At 50.2% G+C, this 19,785-nt stretch overlaps 6 protein-coding genes across 6 annotated transcripts; 2 read left to right on the top strand and 4 right to left on the bottom strand.

The window, feature by feature from the left end:
- Positions 1–297: 297 nt before the first annotated feature.
- On the bottom strand, positions 298–5,085 carry N7468_001208 (putative Rho guanyl nucleotide exchange factor; the record flags this gene model as incomplete). Its single annotated transcript, XM_058470505.1, has 4 exons — positions 298–852; positions 915–1,651; positions 1,710–2,789; positions 2,856–5,085. 4 exons carry the CDS (start codon positions 5,083–5,085, stop codon positions 298–300), a joined length of 4,602 nt encoding a protein of 1,533 aa, XP_058333646.1.
- A 1,017-nt stretch (positions 5,086–6,102) lies between these two features.
- Positions 6,103–11,337, top strand: N7468_001207 (uncharacterized protein; the record flags this gene model as incomplete). Its single annotated transcript, XM_058470504.1, has 7 exons — positions 6,103–8,847; positions 8,901–9,484; positions 9,546–9,891; positions 9,940–10,328; positions 10,383–10,489; positions 10,550–10,932; positions 10,996–11,337. 7 exons carry the CDS (start codon positions 6,103–6,105, stop codon positions 11,335–11,337), a joined length of 4,896 nt encoding a protein of 1,631 aa, XP_058333645.1.
- A 664-nt stretch (positions 11,338–12,001) lies between these two features.
- On the bottom strand, positions 12,002–14,706 carry N7468_001206 (mRNA splicing protein SYF1; the record flags this gene model as incomplete). Its single annotated transcript, XM_058470503.1, has 5 exons — positions 12,002–12,260; positions 12,315–14,326; positions 14,388–14,441; positions 14,495–14,611; positions 14,665–14,706. The coding sequence occupies 5 exons, from the start codon at positions 14,704–14,706 to the stop codon at positions 12,002–12,004; spliced, it is 2,484 nt and encodes an 827-aa protein (XP_058333644.1).
- Positions 14,707–14,998: 292 nt separating this feature from the next.
- Positions 14,999–16,181, top strand: N7468_001205 (H(+)-transporting V1 sector ATPase subunit D; the record flags this gene model as incomplete). The annotated part of the gene is made up of 8 exons (XM_058470502.1): positions 14,999–15,013; positions 15,068–15,180; positions 15,246–15,256; positions 15,317–15,642; positions 15,688–15,736; positions 15,796–15,805; positions 15,859–15,899; positions 15,949–16,181. The coding sequence occupies 8 exons, from the start codon at positions 14,999–15,001 to the stop codon at positions 16,179–16,181; spliced, it is 798 nt and encodes a 265-aa protein (XP_058333643.1).
- Positions 16,182–16,675: 494 nt separating this feature from the next.
- N7468_001204 (U1A/U2B'/SNF family RNA-binding protein) lies at positions 16,676–17,626 on the bottom strand (the record flags this gene model as incomplete). Its single annotated transcript, XM_058470501.1, has 3 exons — positions 16,676–17,070; positions 17,149–17,455; positions 17,582–17,626. 3 exons carry the CDS (start codon positions 17,624–17,626, stop codon positions 16,676–16,678), a joined length of 747 nt encoding a protein of 248 aa, XP_058333642.1.
- Positions 17,627–18,249: 623 nt separating this feature from the next.
- On the bottom strand, positions 18,250–19,158 carry N7468_001203 (uncharacterized protein; the record flags this gene model as incomplete). The annotated part of the gene is made up of 1 exon (XM_058470500.1): positions 18,250–19,158. One exon carries the CDS (start codon positions 19,156–19,158, stop codon positions 18,250–18,252), a length of 909 nt encoding a protein of 302 aa, XP_058333641.1.
- Positions 19,159–19,785: the final 627 nt, after the last annotated feature.

Raw genomic sequence — 19,785 nt, 5'->3', positions numbered from 1 at the left:
TACATTGTACATAATGGAACCTAATCACACAATAGAATGTCCTTGAGGACTGAGTCTATGCATAACGCCCAAGTCACCGTCAGTGGTCGTGGGCTTGAGGGAAACGGAAAAAGGAGAGCAATGAGTACAGTTGAAGGTCTTTCAAGATTCCACGCTTGGGAAATGCAGGATGGATACAAAAGGAAATATCAGGGGTAAGAGGTGTCGGGGCAAGGGGAGGGAACGTGTTATGTGTAGCGGTGTCTGTCGATGCATTGAGAGGTGCAAGGTCAACGTTTTTGCATCATAATCAAGCGATCATTGGTCACTGGATTTCAAAAAAGCAACAGCAGCTTGCTGTGCCCGAAGCCCTCCAACTTCCCTCTTCAGTCGGAAGTTTTCTTTCTTGAGACGGCTGATCTCTTCCAAAGCGGTGCTCAGCTGTGACTTCATGGCTTCCTCTGAGCTCCCAGCTCGAGCATCTTTGGCGATGCTGCTGAGTTCGGAATTGAATCGATCATATAGTGCTTCATTTTCAGCACTTGCCTCGCGATAAAGTTCGTCAAGCTTCTTCACTCGCTTTTCGCTGAATACTAAGGATGATTCTAAGTCCCGCTCGAGTGCAGAGGTGCGCCCATTGTACTCTCCGACTAGTTGATCGAAACGCTCTTCGAGTCTCCGGAAGCGGCCTTCGAGGGCGCTTTCCTGGTTGAAGGCAGTATCATTTTGTGCACCCGGCTCCATGCTTCGCAGATTTGAGGGCGTAAGTCTCAGAGCACGCTGCAATTCGTCACCCAAAGCAGCAATTTCGTCTCGTACACCAAGTTGGCTTGTCGCTTGGTATCTTTTCTCAGTCTGGAGGCGGTCCCGGAGCTGTTTCAAGAGTGACATGTTAGCTATGTTCTGTATACTCTGAGGCTTTCCGATCAGCTTACCTTTTGTGGACTTTGCATTCGCGGCCGAGGGGTCCTCTGAGAAGATGATGAAGACTGTGGTCGTTGACCGTCCGTATTGACTGCTGATCTCTCTCGGAGCCCCCCTGTCTTTTGAGGAATGCTAGTTGCTCGGGATCGTCTTTTCGATTCCTGAGTTGGTGAATCTGGAATGTCATTCTGGGCTTTGCTCGGCCCCTCTGGCTGAGGCACTTTAGGGTCTATATTTTCTTTTCTACTAGGCGTAGAAGGACGAGGTGGAGGGGACATCCTTCGAATGGGGGAACCAAGACGGGAAGGGGACGCTGCTTTCGATGGGGATGTGCCTCTTGAAGGGGACATTGCGAAATAGCCGCTTCGAGGTCTCGACTGACTGGTTGGAGTCGGAATCTCACTGCGCGGCCGACTGACTGGCGTTACAGGTCGAAGTGGAGGGGCTGGAGAGAGCTGCGAGACCTCTGAGGAAGCAGTCTGGGGTCGCAGGTCTGACAAAGAGCTTCTTCTCTTTCGTCGAGGTCTAATCACACCATCCTGGCCGATGCCTTGAATGCCAGACAAGGTTGAGGGCTGCTGTCCATGACCGGTGCCGGGTCTAGATATTTGCTCTTCTGATGCGTAGCCGAAAGGTCGATCGCGCGACGTGGGTCGAGTGATCCCTGAGACGGGCTTCCACATCAGTCGATTTAGAACGCAACAGGCTTCCTCGCGGAGTGTTCGGCTCTGGATCAGCCGGACTTTGTCTTTTGCTTAGTGTTCGCAGGATTGATGCAACTTTGCTTTCACTCTCCGTCTTCGAACTATCTTTGTTGGAACCAAAGCCGAAGCGCTTTCGGAATGAAGAGCTATTAGAGCTCACTGAACCACTGTTCGTGTGTGACGTCTTCGTCAAGTCACACGTCAATGTGCCCTCGACGGATGAGCCACTGGGTATGAACTCCTCGAAAAAGCTATCAAAATCATCCACGAGTCTGTCCAGTAGCGAGACGTGATGAACAGGATCGCCATCCTCCGTAAGAACTTCCGCAAACGCCATGGTCAGAGCACCGCGGTCTCCATCATTTCCAGAGGCATCAAGAAGTTCGGCGAGCAGCTTGATGACTGCAGCTAATGCTCTGCGATTCTGCGGGCTGAGTTCTGTCAAGAACTTCTTGAATTGATCCTCAAACTCACGAGGGGACATGGTATCAAATTGGCCTTGAAGTGTTCGCAATGTAGTGTTGTCCAACACTGAGCCCATGCTGCTTCTCCATGCATTCTTCATGAAAGTCTCAAAGGCAACAAACAATGTATCAACTGGAACCTCTGCAGCGGTTTGCAACTTACTTGGGTCTTCCAGCAAGATATTGTAAAGTTCATTGACTGGGGCGCGGTCGACGTTCTCTCTTGCTCGAAGCATCCGTCCAAGAATATTCCCGCTGCGAGACTGCAGTGAAAGAACATATGCTGCGAATGTTTGTTCCAGGAGTCCGAGCTGACTTTCCTGGCCCCGAGAAGCAGTGTTTCCGACCACGGAGATTTTGGTCGACTGTTCGATCTTTTCTTTTCCCCTTTCCTTCTCCTTGTCTTTGTCTTTTGTTGGAAACGAAGATGGCAATGTGTTAGACCTGGAGAGATTTCCTCTTGGAGGTGGCATTTTCGGAAAGTCGGCTAACAGGTTCCCTGACCCTGGTTGTTTGACTGTTGGGACATTCTCGCGGCTACCTCCCAAGAGATTTGATATTAATTTGCTTGGAGACGGTGGTCGAAAGCTGCGTGAAGTCTTGACATGCGTCATTAAATTGCTTGTTAGATATCGAAGGATCTCAAGATTCGAATGGATGAGTGGTGTCATCACTTTTGGGTTATGGGCACTGTGAAGAGGCGAAAGTAGGCCCTGGACTATTCAAAAACAAAAAAAAAGTTCATTAGTAAACAGTAAAGCAGTTAGGTTCAAATTGAGCTTACTTCGTCTGGAAAGCGTAGGTACGAAGGTATCGGGTCCAACCACATCAGTTGAAGGAGCACCAATCACAGAATCCACATCGATTCGAAATTGATCTCCAGCAGGCGCGGACACTGACACGACTACCTCTATGCTACTATTCTGCAGCATCTGTACAGATTTCGCCCTGGACGTCCCAAAAACAATTCGGATCGGTGAAGACTGAGGTTTGCCAAGAGCAGCACTCTGCCCATCTTCGCATACACAGGCCAGAATGTTGGTATTCCCGGCCGTTCCAGGAGGACTTCGTAAGGTCCATTTGCCCCCTTCGCGCTCTTTCTCATCGAACCGACCTTCAATCTTTGCTTTTGTGATCTCTTCAATAAGGCGGCTAGCTCGCCCCTCATACATCGAAGTAAGCTCCAAAGCAAGAAGGCTCGCATCGCCATCCGCAGGAGCGGGATGTTCTTTGAAGAAAGCTGGTAATAGAAAAAGTATCCGCCCACATGCCGACTGCATACATCGTACTTTATGAAGTTCGAAGACATGTGCCACTGTAAGTTCGGAGGCTGGGAGGGCCATTGATGTATCGTTGGTCGGCGATGCTGCATTCTCGATATCAGCAAGTACTCCACGTGCGCTGGCTCGGCTCTCAGTAGGCTTCCCGAGGAGTACAAGGCAGTTCTTGTAGAGAAGCAAGATGCCAGCACTTCCTAAGCCTGTTAGTGGCGACTGTGATTGATAAGGAGGTCCGATCTCATTGACATCGACTGCTGTAATCAAACGTCCCTCCGGAAACAAATCCGTGGGCCAATAATCCACAAGTTCTCTGAGACGTTGAAGGCTTTGGGCATGGCCGGATGGAGAAGAATTATCCAGCGCACAAATGTCCTTCACAATATCTCGAGCCCTCAACAAGGGGCGCACTGCAGGATGAACCAGTGGTAAGCTACCCGTCATAGTATCAATCAAAAGGCTGTACCGAGGGAGACGCTGGACTGGCTCCATCAGCAAAGACCGCAGTCGCTGTTCACCCGTCTCGTAGACTCGTTTCGAGAAACTTGAATTCCTGTCTTTCATGAACGAATTCAATGTTTGTGTGAACCCCGTATGTGCCCGCATGTAAGCGGCATAAGGTTTCGAGAATTGTGGGAGCCAATCAAGCAGTGCTCTAGCAAATGCAACAGCACCGAGTGCATCTTGATTCGTACGTGAAGCGCCCCGGTGCGAGCCAGGAGGTAATTCAGTGTCTTGACTAATGTCTTCGATTGCTTCTCTCTCTGTCTCATCGAGAACTCGCTGGATTACGTGTAGAAATCCGAGGTTGACTTCCAATATCTCGTTCAGGCAAGGAGGAAACAGAGCTTCTAACGCAGCCTCATCAGGGCTAGTGCTCGACGGGCCCTTGCCCTGGGCTTTTTGTCGAAACTCATCTGCAACTTCATGAACAAGAGAATAGATTTTAGCGACATACCGCTCCTCGGTATCGACAAGCTCACACATCGTCAGTCGAAGAGCCTCTTTCTGACTGCGATTGAACATCCTAGATTTGCTGACATTCGTTGGTTGTGACGGTGCGCGTTTCAGGCGTGATGTTGGCAGAAACATAGGTTCCCCCAGAGCTTGCACAAGAGGTGTATAGACCCCATACTGGATCTCTTGACCATCATCTAGCTCCGGCCCCGCACTCTCACGCCTTTGCGGCGGTTGTATCGTTCCTGAAGGCATAACAACATCGATATCTGTCCAAGGAACTTTGCGTTCTTGATAGGCCGTTCGAATATCGCGAATGATATCCGCAGACTCCTCGATCTTAGCCATTCGATTGGCCAGATCTGCAGCATGCGCTTCATCAAACAGCTTCGGCGCCCTCCCACCTTGACGCACCGGTTGCGAGGTGTCAGTCAGACGCCTCTTTAGAGGTTCTGATAATCCTGCAAAGTATTTCAACATGCTTACGGCCAGTGCACGACAAACCGCGTCGCCTTGTCTCTCTCGAGGGAGATGATTGACAGCCGCGTACAGCGGCGCAGCGGGAGAGATTGTGATTCGAGGATAACTTTCAAATCCTGCCGGTGTAAATATGTGCGCTTGTATGCGTGAGCTACTCACGGTTGCATTGGCAGTCGCAACCGGTCCGTAAAACACAAATATGGAGGACAGGTAAGGGTCGGTGGTGTGGTAAAGACTGAGATGCTCCAACGGCAGGTCAGGCAGCGCGCTGGCCGTTGGCGCAGAGAGTATGGCGGCCATACTTGCGGCTGCGCCTTCCCAAGGCGAATTCGCGATAACACTGTCAACAGTGGCCGCGTACGACTCGGTAGCAATAGAAGGAGCGACGGTGACGAAGTTGAGATCGAAGGCAAGTGCAGCGGCGCAGGAGTGGGGCGATCAACGAGTCAGACTTGCAGGCGTCAACAATCCATTGGGTAGGTTGTACTCGGGTTGGGTAGCGGTTTGGTAGCCCGAGGACCCCATGTAGTTAAAACGAGCAAGCGACAAGCGACAAAAGCAGAGTCCAAGGCAAGGTCGTTTGTTTTGGCGCGGGGAATAAGATAGAGGCGATAGGGCGATGGGCGATAACGGGGTCTTAGCGCCGCGGGCTGGTCTGTTTATGTTTGTCCGGCCAACGCGGTCAACACTCGTTGCTGTCCCCAACCTGCAAGCTTGGGCTGACAAGTCACATCGAGGCCTTTTTGGATCCTAGTGGAACATGGGATAGCTCCTTAGCCTCAGTCTACACCGCAAGACTACGAATTGTACATTGGGTCGTCTCATAGCAACTTTCCAGGTCAGGATGATTGTTTTTCGGTTACGTCTCACTGAGCACGAAACCCCAATTGAAGTCAGTTATAGTCTCTCTATGCTAATGTTGATAAAACCAGAATAGAACTATAAATTTCAATCTACGGGTGGCTGTCGGTGACCGGGCTTCATAAATATAAATTTTTGCTGGTTCAGACGCGGTTGTAAGGTCGGGCTCGGATGATATAAACGAAGCATTCAGAGGTGTGAGAAAGCATAAATCACCTCTTTACACACTTCCAACTCATTTGGCATGAAAAACCCAGGGACATTGTACAAATCTTGCTACTGACAGTATCTACAAGAAGTTTGATTATGATATGGCCCTAGTAGCATGTTAAGCATATGCTTGTAGACTGCTGAGAGGGACAGAATCCAATGGTGTTGTGGTTGGCAGATCTATGGAAAATACCGGAGGGCAAGCGATGACACCAATCAAAACCGTTTAATACCGGAGAATCCATTATGACCGGTATACAGCGGTATTCCGCCCCTGGCCAAGGCGGTGTGAGCAGGCGGGGAGACGCTAGCCCCGAACGGGAAAGCAGCAGCCCAGAGACCAGCTGTGCTGTTGTTGGCTGCTCATCGACACTTCGACAGAGAGCGCTTCTCCCGTTCGAGATGCTCGAACCCAATATGTCTGACTCTATTCCCATTGCCATAGATCCTGTGGCCTTGGTAACTACCGAATGTATCACCGTCACCTCGTCAATGCGGAAACATGCCCGCTGGGCTCACTCCTCCGTTTCCGCTATCCTTGGGGGAAATGCAGGCACTCGTGTGTATGACCGCGAGACGTCTGCCCCTCCTAGTCCGCGCAAGAGTGGGCAAGCTGGCCGGGATGATGATCATGCATTGGCCAACAGATGGGGTCTGCGTGGGAAGAAGGGCAAGAGTATGCAGGACAACCCGTTAATATCAGCTTTCACTCGGTTGCGGAGCGATCTCAAAGGTTGCAAGGACATTCGCACATTTGATACGCCGGCCCTCCTGCACCCGTTCTTGCAGGTCATTCGCTCTTCGTCAACCTCCGCCGCGATTACCTCCCTTGCCCTACTCGCCGTCACTAAGTTCTTTTCTTACAACATCATCAATCGACATTCGCCTCGACTTCCTATGGCTATGCAGCTGCTTTCGGCCGCAATTACACATTGTCGATTTGAAGCAAGCGATTCATCCGCAGACGAAATTGTGCTCCTCAGGATTCTGAAACTGATGGAGGGAATGCTTTCAAGGCCAGAAGGAGAGTTATTGGGAGACGAGAGTGTCTGCGAAATGATGGAAACGGGTTTGAGCATGTGCTGCCAAGGTCGCTTATCGGAAGTACTCCGGAGGTCTGCAGAGATGGCCATGGTCAACATGTGCCAGGTTATCTTCACGCGGCTTACACGCCTTGATCAAGACCCCACGCCAGGATCACCTCCATTTAACAACGATCACAACCAAAAAGAGACAGCAAACCTAAAGATGGATCCCTCGGTCAATGGAGACACCGTGACATCGCAACACAAATCTGCCATGAGCTCGGATACTGCGACGGCGACCCGTCACAGCGCTAGCAGAGAGGGTTCTCCCGAGCAAGGTGGTAATGAGACTGCGGCGGCAACGGCGCCTCCTGACCCGAACAATGAAAGCAAGGCTGAAGAGATTCGCCCATATTCATTGCCATCAATCAGGGAGCTGTTTCGGGTTCTGATTGATCTTCTAGATCCCCACAATCGCCAACATACTGATACTATGCGCGTAATGGCCTTACGAATCATTGATGTTGCGCTAGAGGTTGCAGGGCCTTCTATTGCTCGACACCCTAGTCTCGCTGCACTTGCTAAGGATGATCTGTGTCGCTATTTGTTCCAGCTCGTCCGCTCCGAGCAAATGACGATCCTCACAGGATCCCTCAGAGTTGCCGGCACATTGCTATCCACCTGCCGATCCGTGTTGAAGCTCCAGCAAGAGCTTTATCTGTCCTACTTGGTTGCTTGCCTACATCCTCGTGTGGAGATCCCAAGGGAACCCGGTATTGACCCATCATTGTATGAGGGGGTGCCCCAAAACCCATCCTTGGTTAAGCAGCCTGCCTCACAAGCAAACAGTGGAAGGTCAACCCCAGTGCCGGTCAAAGACCGACAAAAGCTGGGGCTGGAGGGCGGTTCTCGTAAACCAGAAGCTCGAGAGGCAATGGTTGAGAGCATTGGTGTGCTGTCGCGAATCCCGAGCTTTATGGTCGAGCTTTTTGTCAATTACGACTGTGAGATTGATCGTGCCGACTTGTGTGAGGACATGGTTGGCCTGCTTTCACGAAACGCATTCCCTGACTCGGCAACGTGGAGCACGACCAATGTCCCACCTCTATGTCTGGACTCCCTCCTTGGCTATGTGCAATTTATTTATGACCGACTTGATGATGAGCCGGTTCAAGGGGCTCATCCGTCTTTGGAGATCCTCCGCAAACAACGTCAAACCAAAAAAATAATCATTAAGGGAGCTTCAATGTTTAACGAGGATCCTAAAGCTGGAATTGCTTACCTGGCTGGCCATGGTATCATCGAAGATGCGAAGAATCCTGCTCAGGTAGCTCGCTTTCTCAAGGGAACAACCCGCTTGTCGAAGAAGGTACTTGGGGAGTATATCTCCAAGCGTAACAATGAAGAGTTACTGGGGGCGTTTGTTGATCTCCTCGACTTTTCGGGAAGAAATGTCGTTGAAGCACTCCGAGAACTCCTTAGCTCTTTCCGCTTGCCTGGTGAATCCCAGCTTATTGAAAGAATCGTCACGACGTTCGCGGAACACTATACAGAAAAGGCGAAGCCGGAGGGAATCGCAGATAAAGACGCGCTCTACATTCTGACTTACGCCATCATCATGCTTAATACTGAGCTATACAACCCGAATATGAAAGCTCAGGCCCGTATGTCATTCCCGGCCTTTGCTAGGAATCTGCGTGGTGTGAACGCTGGAGGCGACTTCGCAGAAGATTTTCTGCAAGAAATCTACGATTCTATCAAAGAAAATGAGATCATTCTTCCTGATGAGCACGAGAATAAACACGCATTCGATTATGCTTGGAAAGAAATGCTTTTGAAATCATCAGGAGCCGGTGATATGGCTGTGGGAGAGACAAGTCTTTTTGACGCTGAGATGTTCGAGGCTACTTGGAAGCCAGTGGTGGCAACGTTGTCCTATGTCTTCATGTCTGCGTCTGATGATGCGGTAAGTCTTACCATTCAAACTCGCAGTGAAAAAGTCCCTAAAACTTTCTGAAGGTGTTTTCGCGGGTTGTCAACGGCTTCGATCAATGTGCTCAAATCGCTGCTCGGTATCGTCTGACTGACGCATTTGACCGAATTGTTTCTTCCCTTGCTTCGATCAGTACTCTTGCTACAACCACTCCGCCAAGTACTGCACTTAACACCGAGGTCCAGGCAGGCCAGAAAAGTGTTATGGTGAGCGAATTGGCTGTGAAGTTCGGGAGAGATTTCCGAGCACAGTTAGCAACTGTCGTCTTGTTCAGAGTGCTCCTCGGCAACGAGGCTAGCCCTAGGAAGGGTTGGGAGCCAATTGTTCGCATCCTGAGCAACTTATTTACAAATTCCTTGCTCCCGCCATTCGACACTGAGTTGACGGCTGAACTTGAGATTTCTCCTATCCCTCTCCAGTCACCATCACAAGTTATCGACAGAGATGGCCGAAGTACCGACAATGGACTGCTCTCTGCATTCACTCAATATATCACAAGCTATGCGGCCGACGACCCTCCCGAGCCATCTGATGAAGAACTTGATAACACCCTGTGCACCGTCGACTGCGTGTCTGCTTGCTCAATTACTGAAATCTTGATGAATATCAAGTAAGTGCATACAGCCGCCATAGCCTGTCTTGTTCACAACGAACTACTAACAGTTGGCCAGATCTCTTCCGTTGGCTTCTTTGGAGAATGTTGTTTCGAGTTTACTTGCTCACTTGCCCGAAAACAACACCCCGGCTGTCATCGTCGTCAAGCCAGAGCGGCCAAGCCCTGTATCAAGACCTGCCGGGCCCAGGGCAGACCCCAACCAACCAAAATATGACCCATCGATGATCTTTGTCTTAGAATTGGCCACAGTCCTTACTCTTCGTGATGAGGGTACACTCGAGGTCCTTGGCGAAAGACTCGCGACCACGCTCCAAACTCTGATCCGCGATGCTAAAAACTTACACCCGCTCACTGTTTCTCGCATAGTCTCTTACCTCCTCAACCTGTTACGACTAAGCCATGTAAGTTCTGTTGATGGTTTTCTCCGGCCCATGTCTGACAGTGAACAGAACCAGCATTTCTTGCGAGTCCCTGTTGTTCTTCATACCATCTCCGGCTATGAGCAGGATGTTTTAGAAACAGTCGCTGTGCCTACAATCCAGGGGCTTTCGCGGTGCCTGGCGCACCCTGGTCGTTTGAGGAACGAAATCACGATCTCGCCTGACTTCTGGTCCATTCTCCAAAGACTTCATCAGCACCCAGAGGCAGCACCCATGGTGTTTGAACTTTTGCGAAACATTGTCGAGTCAATGTCTGATATTGTCACTGGTGACAACTACAAATCAGCGATCTCTCTGGCAAACGACTTCATCACGGCCGGCCATGTGGGATCTATTGACGAACGGCAGAGAGATGCCCAAGCTCGACGCACCAAGGGCGTCAAGCAACCTAAGCCTGCGTATGAACCTGCCTCCTCATCATTAATTTCGTTCATTAACTAACAGAATCACAGTGAAAACCAAGTGGTGACTCGCGGCATCAAAGCCATCGGATTAATATATCACCTCACTGGTCGGGTGCCCGCCCTTATCAAACAGTCCCATTTGGAGGAACGTGAAGGCAAGTCGTAACCTAATCATTCAGAAGCCACATCACTTCTAACATGTCTCGAATCAATAGCTTGGGCTGCCTATTGGTACCCGATCTTCCAGTCACTCTCTGGCCAGTGCGTGAACCCTTGTCGCGATATTCGACACCACGCCATCTCTACCCTGCAAAGGTCCCTATTATCTGCTGAGTTAATCTCAGATGACGACAAGGAATGGGTAACTTTGTTTGATGAGATCCTCTTCCCGCTTGTCCATCGCCTTCTCAAGCCAGAAGTGTATCACTCTGATCCCGTCGGTATGAGTGAAACTCGAGTGCAGGCAGCGACCTTGGTCTGCAAAATATTCTTGCGCTTCCTTGACCAGCTGCCTAACCGAGAAGGCATGCTTACTCTCTGGCTCCAAATCCTGGATATCTTGGATCGCATGATGAACAGCGGCCAAGGCGACAGTCTGGTAGGTTTCATTTCATCCCGCAATCAAGAAGTATATTATCTAACCACCCTTGCTTTCGTACAGGAAGAAGCAATTCCCGAAAGCTTGAAGAATATTCTTCTTGTCATGGCCGACGGTGGCTACCTCGTGCCGCCATCCCAGGATCCCAGCAAGGAGAAGATGTGGAACGAGACTCGCAAGCGTCTGGGTCGCTTCTTGCCGGATCTCTTCGCAGAGATCTTCCCGGATGCTGCAAACGAAGAGAACCCTTTGGTCGGGTCGACAGTTGCATCGCCAAGCCGGCAGAGCGTAGACGCCGCGGAGAAGAACGAGGAGATCGCTACTTCGCAGGATGTTGCCGACGGTAGCGCAACAGACCCCGAGAAAGCTGAAGTTGAGCCCGGAGCTGAGCTGGTCGCTTCATAAGATGACTGCTCTGGCTATTGTCTGAGCCTTGGCCATCTTGCATTTACATATAGGATAGAGTGGGGGTTGCAACCAGCCTTGAGCTTGTATTTCTGATATTTCCTTTCTTGCACCTCTTCTCACTCCAGTTTTCAATGTAGATAAAGTGTGATGTTAGTGACGAGCTTGCTTGTCATAATAAAAGGATTTCACTGTTCGAATAGAAAAGAGTAGCATAATATCTACTTTTGCGTTTACAACGTCGAGCCAATTGAAAGTGAATATAATATTCAAGTTTGGCATGTGCAATACAGCAGCCCGGGACGGGACTTTGAATAAGACAGAAGCTAGAGATAAATCGTACAGATGTAGAAACGCCTTGCGGAAAATCAGACACTCGAGCGGAACAGAGTCTGATCAGAAGATGGTTCATTCTGTCTGGGGCGGTATAGCCCAATGCCCAAGCAAAGAAAATGTCGAACCAGTCCGGAGAGATGCGCGGCAACAAAGGAGATCGAGATGGACTGCGTAGCAGATGGTACTTATGCGAAACAGAAGAGGAAAGATAAAGATACGAGACACATGTTGATAAAGCATATCATAAGAGTAAGAATCAAAGAGAAAAGAACGTTGAATGGAATACAGTCGAGTAGTCTCTTGCTTGGGGTCTTCCCTATAAGAGCGTCTACTCATCCATGTCGTCATCAAGGTCGATAGCATCTGGGTTGGCTGGAGCTGCCGGTGCTTCGCTACCGGGGGGAGGACGTGTTCCACCTTCGGGGCCAGTGCTAGCGGCGACGAAACCGATCGGAGCACGCGCTTCACGTTCAAGTGCGGCCATTGCATCAGCACGATCTGTCTCATCGCCTTCTTGGCCCTCGACGTTTTCGCTACGCTGCTGGCTACGGGCAATGGCCTGGGAAGCAATGAAGTTGACATCGGTGCTAGTAAGAAAGTTAGTAAGTTGCCCACGCAGTGTGATCGTAAGTTTGACATACTTGTATTGAGCCTGGACACTTCTTTTGATGCGTAGCATTTCCTTAAATGTGTCTTCATTTCCGTGTTGTACTTCAAACGACTCCCACTTTTGCCAGAAAGGCGCATTGGTGCGAGGATCGCAGAATTGGGATGCATGGCCGTAGATAGCACGGGCACGGTCGATCTCGCCTAGTCGTCGTTCCATTTCAGCAAACTTGAGACACATCTCCTTCGCTTCTTGATCCGGCAAGGCAGCGATCGCCCGTTCGTAGATGGGTCGAGTCGATGTAAGGCCAAAGTTTGAAGCAGACTTTGTAATGTAAAATTCGAACATCTCAAATCTGTACTCGTCGGAAAAAGAGCGAGTCGCACGCTCATAGATGCGCATTGCATGCCGGGCGAGGCCACGCTCCTCTTCCAGGTTTCCATACATTAAGTAGAGAGGCTTGGCGAATTTCGGCGGGCATCCATCCAATGCTTGTTCAAACAAGTCGCGAAGTCTTTCGATGCCGATCTTGCGATCGACGGCTTTGGTAAGGTACAGATTCCAAAGCTCGAAGGCGACGGGATAGGTGAAGAGGTCCAGGCCACGCTCGTAAATTTTGAACGAGTCCTCGTAATAATCGTTCTCTTCCAGAAGATTGGCATAATTTACGACGGTTTGAGGTGTCGCAATGCGCAATTCGAAGATGCGCTCATAGACCTTCCTAGTCTCCTCCAGAGAGGATACACTCTCAACAAGGTCGACATAGAAGCTCCAGAGCTTCCAGCTCTTGTGGATTCGCTGTTGGGGCGACAAGGTCTCATCGAAATAGTCGACTGTGGACTTCTTCGGTGCCTGGGTGGCCTTTGCCATGATTCCAACAGCTTTATCGAAGTTCTCAGCACGCAGTTCCATCTCTGCCCATTCGCACCATGTTTCAGCAAGCTCGGCGACTGATTTGAAAGGCACTTTCACGGCTTTGTCGAAAATCACCCGTGCGGTGTCCAAATCTCCACCGTTTTCGTAAAACTTGGCATAATTGACCCATAGCTCTGAGAATTTGCCATGCGCTTTCTTTGGATTGATAGCAGCAATAGCGGCTGTGTAGGTGTTGACGGCTTCCACCTTATTGTCACCCCACAATCCTACCCTCTTTTCCCATTCGATGACATTGTTAGGGTTCTGACGCAGCAGTACATCATTCACCAAGAAAGGTCGGCGATCCATTAATTGCTCAAAGCGAAGCATGCGAAGATCGAGGTCAAAGTCCGCTTCTTCGTCCACCTTGCCTTTCTCGGAACGCACAGCCGCGGACTCCATCAGACTGCCAATGATGGACTCCTCGAATTCAACATAGGCGTCGAAGATAAGAGTAAAATCACGGACAGTCATAACGGTAACGATTCCCTCTTCAAACACGTCTCTCGCCTTCTCAAAGTTTCCCTTCGTGATCCAGTAAGTTGCGAGACCAGCCCAGAGCTTTCCACGCTGGTCGGCAAACCGCTCAATTCCGCTTCGCAGGATAGCATCGACGTCAATCCCCGCCTGGGGACCAGTTTGGATCTTCTTGGCCTTTGACACAAGCAGATCAACCATTTCGGTCCACAGTTGGAAGTTGCTCTTGCCGTTTTTCGACTGGAACCGCGGGTTGTCGAGAATATCCATGTAGACTTTGACAGCGTCGGTATACTGTCCCATCTCCACCAGAACATCAATGTAGTCTTCAGCATTCTCAGGATGGATCTGCATGTAACGAGCCCAGATTTTCACAGCAGTTTGTCCAGAGGCCGATCGCGCGAAGCCCTTGTAAAGTCTCCAAATTCGGTTATGCTGCGTGATTGGAAGGGCTCGCAAGGCACGATCGAAGGTTCGTCGGGTCTGGGTAATGAGTGGCTGCTGCAATAGGAAAGCCAGATATAGCTCCCAGATGCGCGGCATTTTATTCAAAAGAATCAACGCCCGCTCGAAGAGGGCGTTGACTTTTAGGTACTCTGCGCGGTACACAGCAGGGTTGCGGCCCTTGAGGTGCCCTGTGCGAAATTCGAGATACTATCAAAGGGCTTCTATGTCAGCGGTTGATCACCTGTGGGTAGGAGTAGGGCTCACTAACCATCTTCCATAGCTTGTATGACCGGGGCAGTTGTCGGCAGGCACGCTCCATGACCTGAGGGCATCATGTCAGTAGGCTCACGGCGGGTGGTTTGAAGAGGTTCGTACAAAGGCTTGTTCATAGAGGGTCCCGCTCTGCTGTTTGAATTCGATGTAGGCAAGCCATGGCTTGATGCTGCTGCCGTCGCGCAGTAGCTCTTGTTCGTAGACTGTGTCCTGGTCGGTCTGCCCTAGGGTCAGTACATGCATGAGGGTCTGTGCGAAGATGCAGAGCTTACAATGAGGTAGAAGTCCGGCCGGGACGCAGATGGGCGAGCCATCTGAGCGTGCTGCCGGTGCGATCTCGGGGGCAAAAGCGTCCCTGGCATAGCGCCACTCGGTTTCGAGCGGGATCAAATCACTTCCGCTCAGAAATTCAGCATGAGAATGTGACACAGGTGGTAATCAGAGAGAGTCGAAAAAAGACCAAAGCAAACGTTGAAGTCGTCTTGCCGCTCTCCACGTGACCCCGCCGTATTGAGTGGGCGGTGGGGACGCTTTATCGGCGTCATATCAAGGTGGCCCGCGGCTGCAGCTCGTTTGTCTTTGATTTCTCTCGTCTAAGTTGCCATCATGTCGGGCGCTGTGGTATGTGCTCTTTATCTATGAGCAAACTGGGCTAGGCTAATCCATGATACCCAGGGCCGAGAGGCAGTCTTCCCGACTCGCCAGTCGCTAGGTTTGATGAAGTCCAAGCTCAAGGGAGCTGAGACCGGACACAGCTTGCTGAAGCGAAAGAGTGAAGCCTTGACAAAGTATCAATCCCTGTCCTTGTATTTGTCTTGCTGAGCTCCGCTTACTTCTGTGTGTCCAATTATAGGCGTTTCCGAGGTTCGTTGATTCACGGGTAGATACACCCCCCACTCGAATGGAGCTGATCGCGGCATCTAGAGATTACACGACGCATCGATGAGGCCAAACAAAAGATGGGACGTGTCATGCAGATTGCTGCGTTCTCGCTGGCTGAAGTGAGCTACGCAGTCGGTGGTGACATCGGGTATCAGATCCAGGAGTCTGCCAAACAGGCTCGCTTCCGAGTACGAGCCAAGCATGAGAACGTCTCTGGGGTGTTCTTGCCTCAATTCGAGAGCTACACCGAGGAAGGGGTCAATGATTTCGGCTTGACTGGCCTAGGTAAGGGAGGTCAGCAGATTCAACGTTGTCGAGAGACGTACGCGCGGGCCGTGGAGACCTTGGTCGAGCTGGCTAGTTTACAGGTACGGTTGCGATATCGAAGTGATGAGACATTACTGACTGTCCAGACTGCTTTCCTTATTTTGGATGAGGTGATCAAGGTCGTCAACCGGAGAGGTAAGATAGATATTCTACACTCCCGGACATTGTCAGTTGCTAATATATACGTCATGCAGTCAACGCCATGTAAGCTATCACGATACCGGCTTATCCGAAGTATCCTTTTCTAACAATACTAGCGAGCATGTCATTATTCCTCGAACTGAAAACACCATTAAATGTTCGTTTCTTCCTGGCTGTTCAAGGACTCAAACTAACCTGATACATAGACATTAACTCCGAGCTGGACGAGCTCGACAGAGAGGAATTCTACCGACTCAAGAAGGTTTCAGGCAAGAAACAGCGTGACACTGCTGCAGCAGATGCTGAGATTCTTGCAGCTCGGCAAGCACAGGCCGAGAAAGACGCAGCCTCCGGCACGACCACAGATACAACGGCGGATGAGCAGACCGAAGCACCTGATATCCTCGGCGAGCAGGAAGATAACGACGTGATTTTCTAAACGTTTCCTTACGCATCTATATTTGTCTTCCGATTAGCTCAGCTCAATTGTACAATTTTTACATGGGCTATCCATGAATACAGAACTACGTGTACTTCCAAGGTTGTAATTCGTCCAAATATTAAGCCATGTCACTTTCACGCCGAACCTGGACTAAATAAACAGGTGGTGGGGTGACTTACGACTCGAATATGTTACGTATAAGTGTACCAATGGTAGTAATGCCTGTGAACCTACCCAAGGCGCTGGCACTCGTGAAATTTGCGGTTGAAGTGCCGTCACACCATGCCCGATGATATATACACGTAGGCTACTAGTACCCGCTGGATTGACAGTCATACTCCTAATGCGCTCCTACAGGATCTCCCACCTGAACTTGAAATACTTGATTGGAAGATTGTCTCCTGGTATTGTCTGTGCTAGTTCACTGGTACAAAGTTCTCCTAAACGCCGAATAAAAAAACCAGGGATATTTCCAAGTTATGAAAACAGGACTACTTCCGCTGGAAAGTGACCCGAATAGGCTGGCCGTGTTCGCCCATGGGTATTCCGGAGGTAGCCTCCTTGGCCACGGTGGCACTGACCTCGTCGACGTACTCCACGAAACCAATGCCCTTTCGGCCAGGGACCAGCCGGACTTCCTTGTATCCCTCGAACCGGCCAAACACTGCCTCCAGGCTCGCCTCGCTCGCGTCGTCGGGTAGATCTCGAAGGAAAAGAGTATTGTTTGGTGGCAGGAACTCGTCGGGAACAACAGCAGTGGTGGTACTCGAGGTAGACTTGAGGCCAGCGCCCTTGGTGGTCTTTGCTGGACGGGCGGGTTCGGCCGTTGAAGCGGGGCGCTTGAGCTTCTTCTGAGCTTCGAGGGCTTCTTGGGCTTGTCGGCGCTCTATGGGTAAAGAATAGCGTCAGTAAAATGGCGCCTTGCGTATATACTGTAGAAGGAATCCAGCGTATTGCGACACACCTTTCTCGGCTAGGCGATTCTTCTTGTGGTTTTCGAGCCCCTCATTACCGTCCTCGCGCAAGACAGTCGCATCGCTCCGTGTCTTCGCGTAATCCAAGACCATAGGCTTATCGAAAAGCTCGAACCCATTGACTTCTTCGATGGCACGGGTGGCAGACTCAACACTGTCGTAGACAATGAAAGCCTGGCCCTTGGCGCGAAGGTTCTTCTTTGCGACGATCTCTAGGATGGTGCCGTATTCAGCGAAGATTTCCTCTAGGGCTTCTGTGAGTTGCTCAATCTTAATCCGCTCCTCGAGATTGTGAACCTGTAGATTGTAGACTTATTAGACACGTAGCATTCTATGTTAGAGGGACAAATGCGAGACTGTACATAAACACTGCAAGAACAGGTCAGTGAAATGTGTTACAGGATGTGAACTTGAAGTACTGACGTGCTGTTTGGGGGAATTCCCCCCTGCGGACACAGAGTTCGCCATCTTCGAAGCAAATTAAGCGCCAGAAGTAGGCGACGGTGTGACTTTATCAGAAGGTCGCTGTCGCTTGCACAAGGGAAGAACGAGAGTGATTCATTGAGCTCCGGAAGCTGTGGACGTTTGCTGCGGTCCCGCTGGGGACGCGGATCCCTCCCGTTCAGGACGAAAGACCAAGCGACCGTGCTCCACCGCCTCAAGCCCGCATCATTGGTCTAGTTAGTAGTTTCTCCATCTATGCTATCTCGCCTAATTCAGCCTTCGCTCTAGATTCTGGTCAATGGGATGAAACCTGTTTTAAAAGCGGTTTAATTCTCTTTATTCCGCTACTAGCTATTGATAGAATTGTGATCTTGGGTTAATGCTGAAATAATTCAGAGATCAGGGTGACAGAGTCCAGAAAGCAAGTATCAAGTAAGTGTCATGGAAGAAAGTGCTCACATCGAGCTGCTCTCCCCTTTTAGCGGTGTATCATTCTCCTTATGCAGACCACGGTGGGCGATAGATGCGGCGTGGGAAAGCAGTTTCGGAGCGATAGTCAAGCTTGAAACTTCGGCTGCCAGGCGCATATCACCCAACCCTCGAAGCTTTGCATAGATAGACCATGGCCCACAAAGAAATAGCGTAGTTTATTGGGTTTGGTAAACCCCATCAAGAGAGATTTGGAATGCGGGTGGTAGTGATCCAATCCAAATGACAAGTTCCTCAATCTGCTTTGGAGACATATCATCCGTGACATGGACCGAAAATAGAGCTCTTAGGGATGGGGAGAGAGTCTTTGGGTCGGTCTGGGCAAGTCCTGTCAGGGGAAGGCACACGGAACCAATGCCTTTTCGAAGACCGTGAGAGGGCTTGACCACCGGACTGTTAGCCCTGAGCGTCTGTATAAGGTCTGCGACTTCCACATATTTGTGACCGTCACATATGCGTCGTGCGATCTCCCCTCTGAGTTTTCCAGTCAGAGTGTCCCTAGGATAACCTAGGGCACCTGGCATGTTGGCATCTGTGGCAGCAATAACTTCCACGAGCCGAGAATCTGTAGATAATGCCTTCAGAGCTTTGTGGGCGTAACAGCAGTCCAGGACGTAAACCACGTCAACGGCATCGGCATCTGTGAACAAGGTCTCCTCGCCGTCACTATGGCTGAGAAAATATCTGTCGAGGCTCATTCTGGAGGAATTTCGTTGGTTGTTTTCTTGAGCCCAGAGAATATCGTTAAGTGGGTAGGCATGCCCGGTATAATGGAGCAGCACTAGTGCGCGGCCAGGTGCATCTTTAGCACGTTTAAGAATTGCTCGGGTTCTCGCTTGAAGGGTCCAACCAGGAGTGTGATCATCGGATTGAATTGTCAGTTCCTCAGCGGCTGGGAGGTTTAGGGTGCTTAGCATCTGCTGGAAATTGTGAACGTCTGCTGCTGCAGAGACATCGTTATGCTCCCAAAAAACGCTGAGGGAGGCGCAGTAATCGTACGCTGATGTTCGGTGCTTGGCGGCCTTCGTGATGATAGCGTGGAACTGCTCTTTTGTCAAAGGAGCCATGATGAGAGAAAGCAGTGGGATTGGAAGGCGTGAGGTTCGAAGCAGTAAGTAAGCAGTCAGAAAGCAGCAAAGCTGAAAGTAGTAAGGAAGTAGTGCGCAAGTAGTGAGCAGGTAGTAAGGGAGTAATAAGGAAGCAGCAAGGTAGTGAGCTTGGAAGTAGTAAGCCTGGAGGGCAGCAGGGAGGAAGTTATATGGTATTTAGGAAAGTAGTGAGGTTGGGGAAGTAGTAAAGTTGGAAAAGAAGAGCTATGGAGGACATAGTCAATGTGAATAAACAGCCGATCCTAGATAGGGTAGATATATTACATAGAATAGGCCTAGTGCTATCCTGACCCAAGGTTAGTTGGACCAAATAGATGTCAAATATTGATTTGGGCCTTATTTTATAGAAACTCAAACGGTACATCAACCAGCATCATTGGTCTAGTGGTAGAATTCGTCGTTGCCATCGACGAGGCCCGTGTTCGATTCACGGATGATGCAAGTTATCTTCTCCTTTTTTTTGCCCTTTGGCTAATTATTCAACTGCCTATTTTTGGAGGGTGTATTACAATTGAAGACAGTATAATTAATGATTATTTGGGTTCCTCGTGGTATTCTTATGGGAATCTCAATATGTACATTGTG

This window comes from Penicillium chermesinum, assembly GCF_028974085.1.
Source record: "Penicillium chermesinum strain IBT 19713 chromosome Unknown utg000002l:1.0-5270490.0:1.0-5274688.0, whole genome shotgun sequence".
In the NCBI taxonomy this organism is placed as follows: domain Eukaryota; kingdom Fungi; phylum Ascomycota; class Eurotiomycetes; order Eurotiales; family Aspergillaceae; genus Penicillium; species Penicillium chermesinum.
Note: the sequence above shows the minus strand (reverse complement) of the source record. Positions and strands in the feature narration are given on the sequence as shown.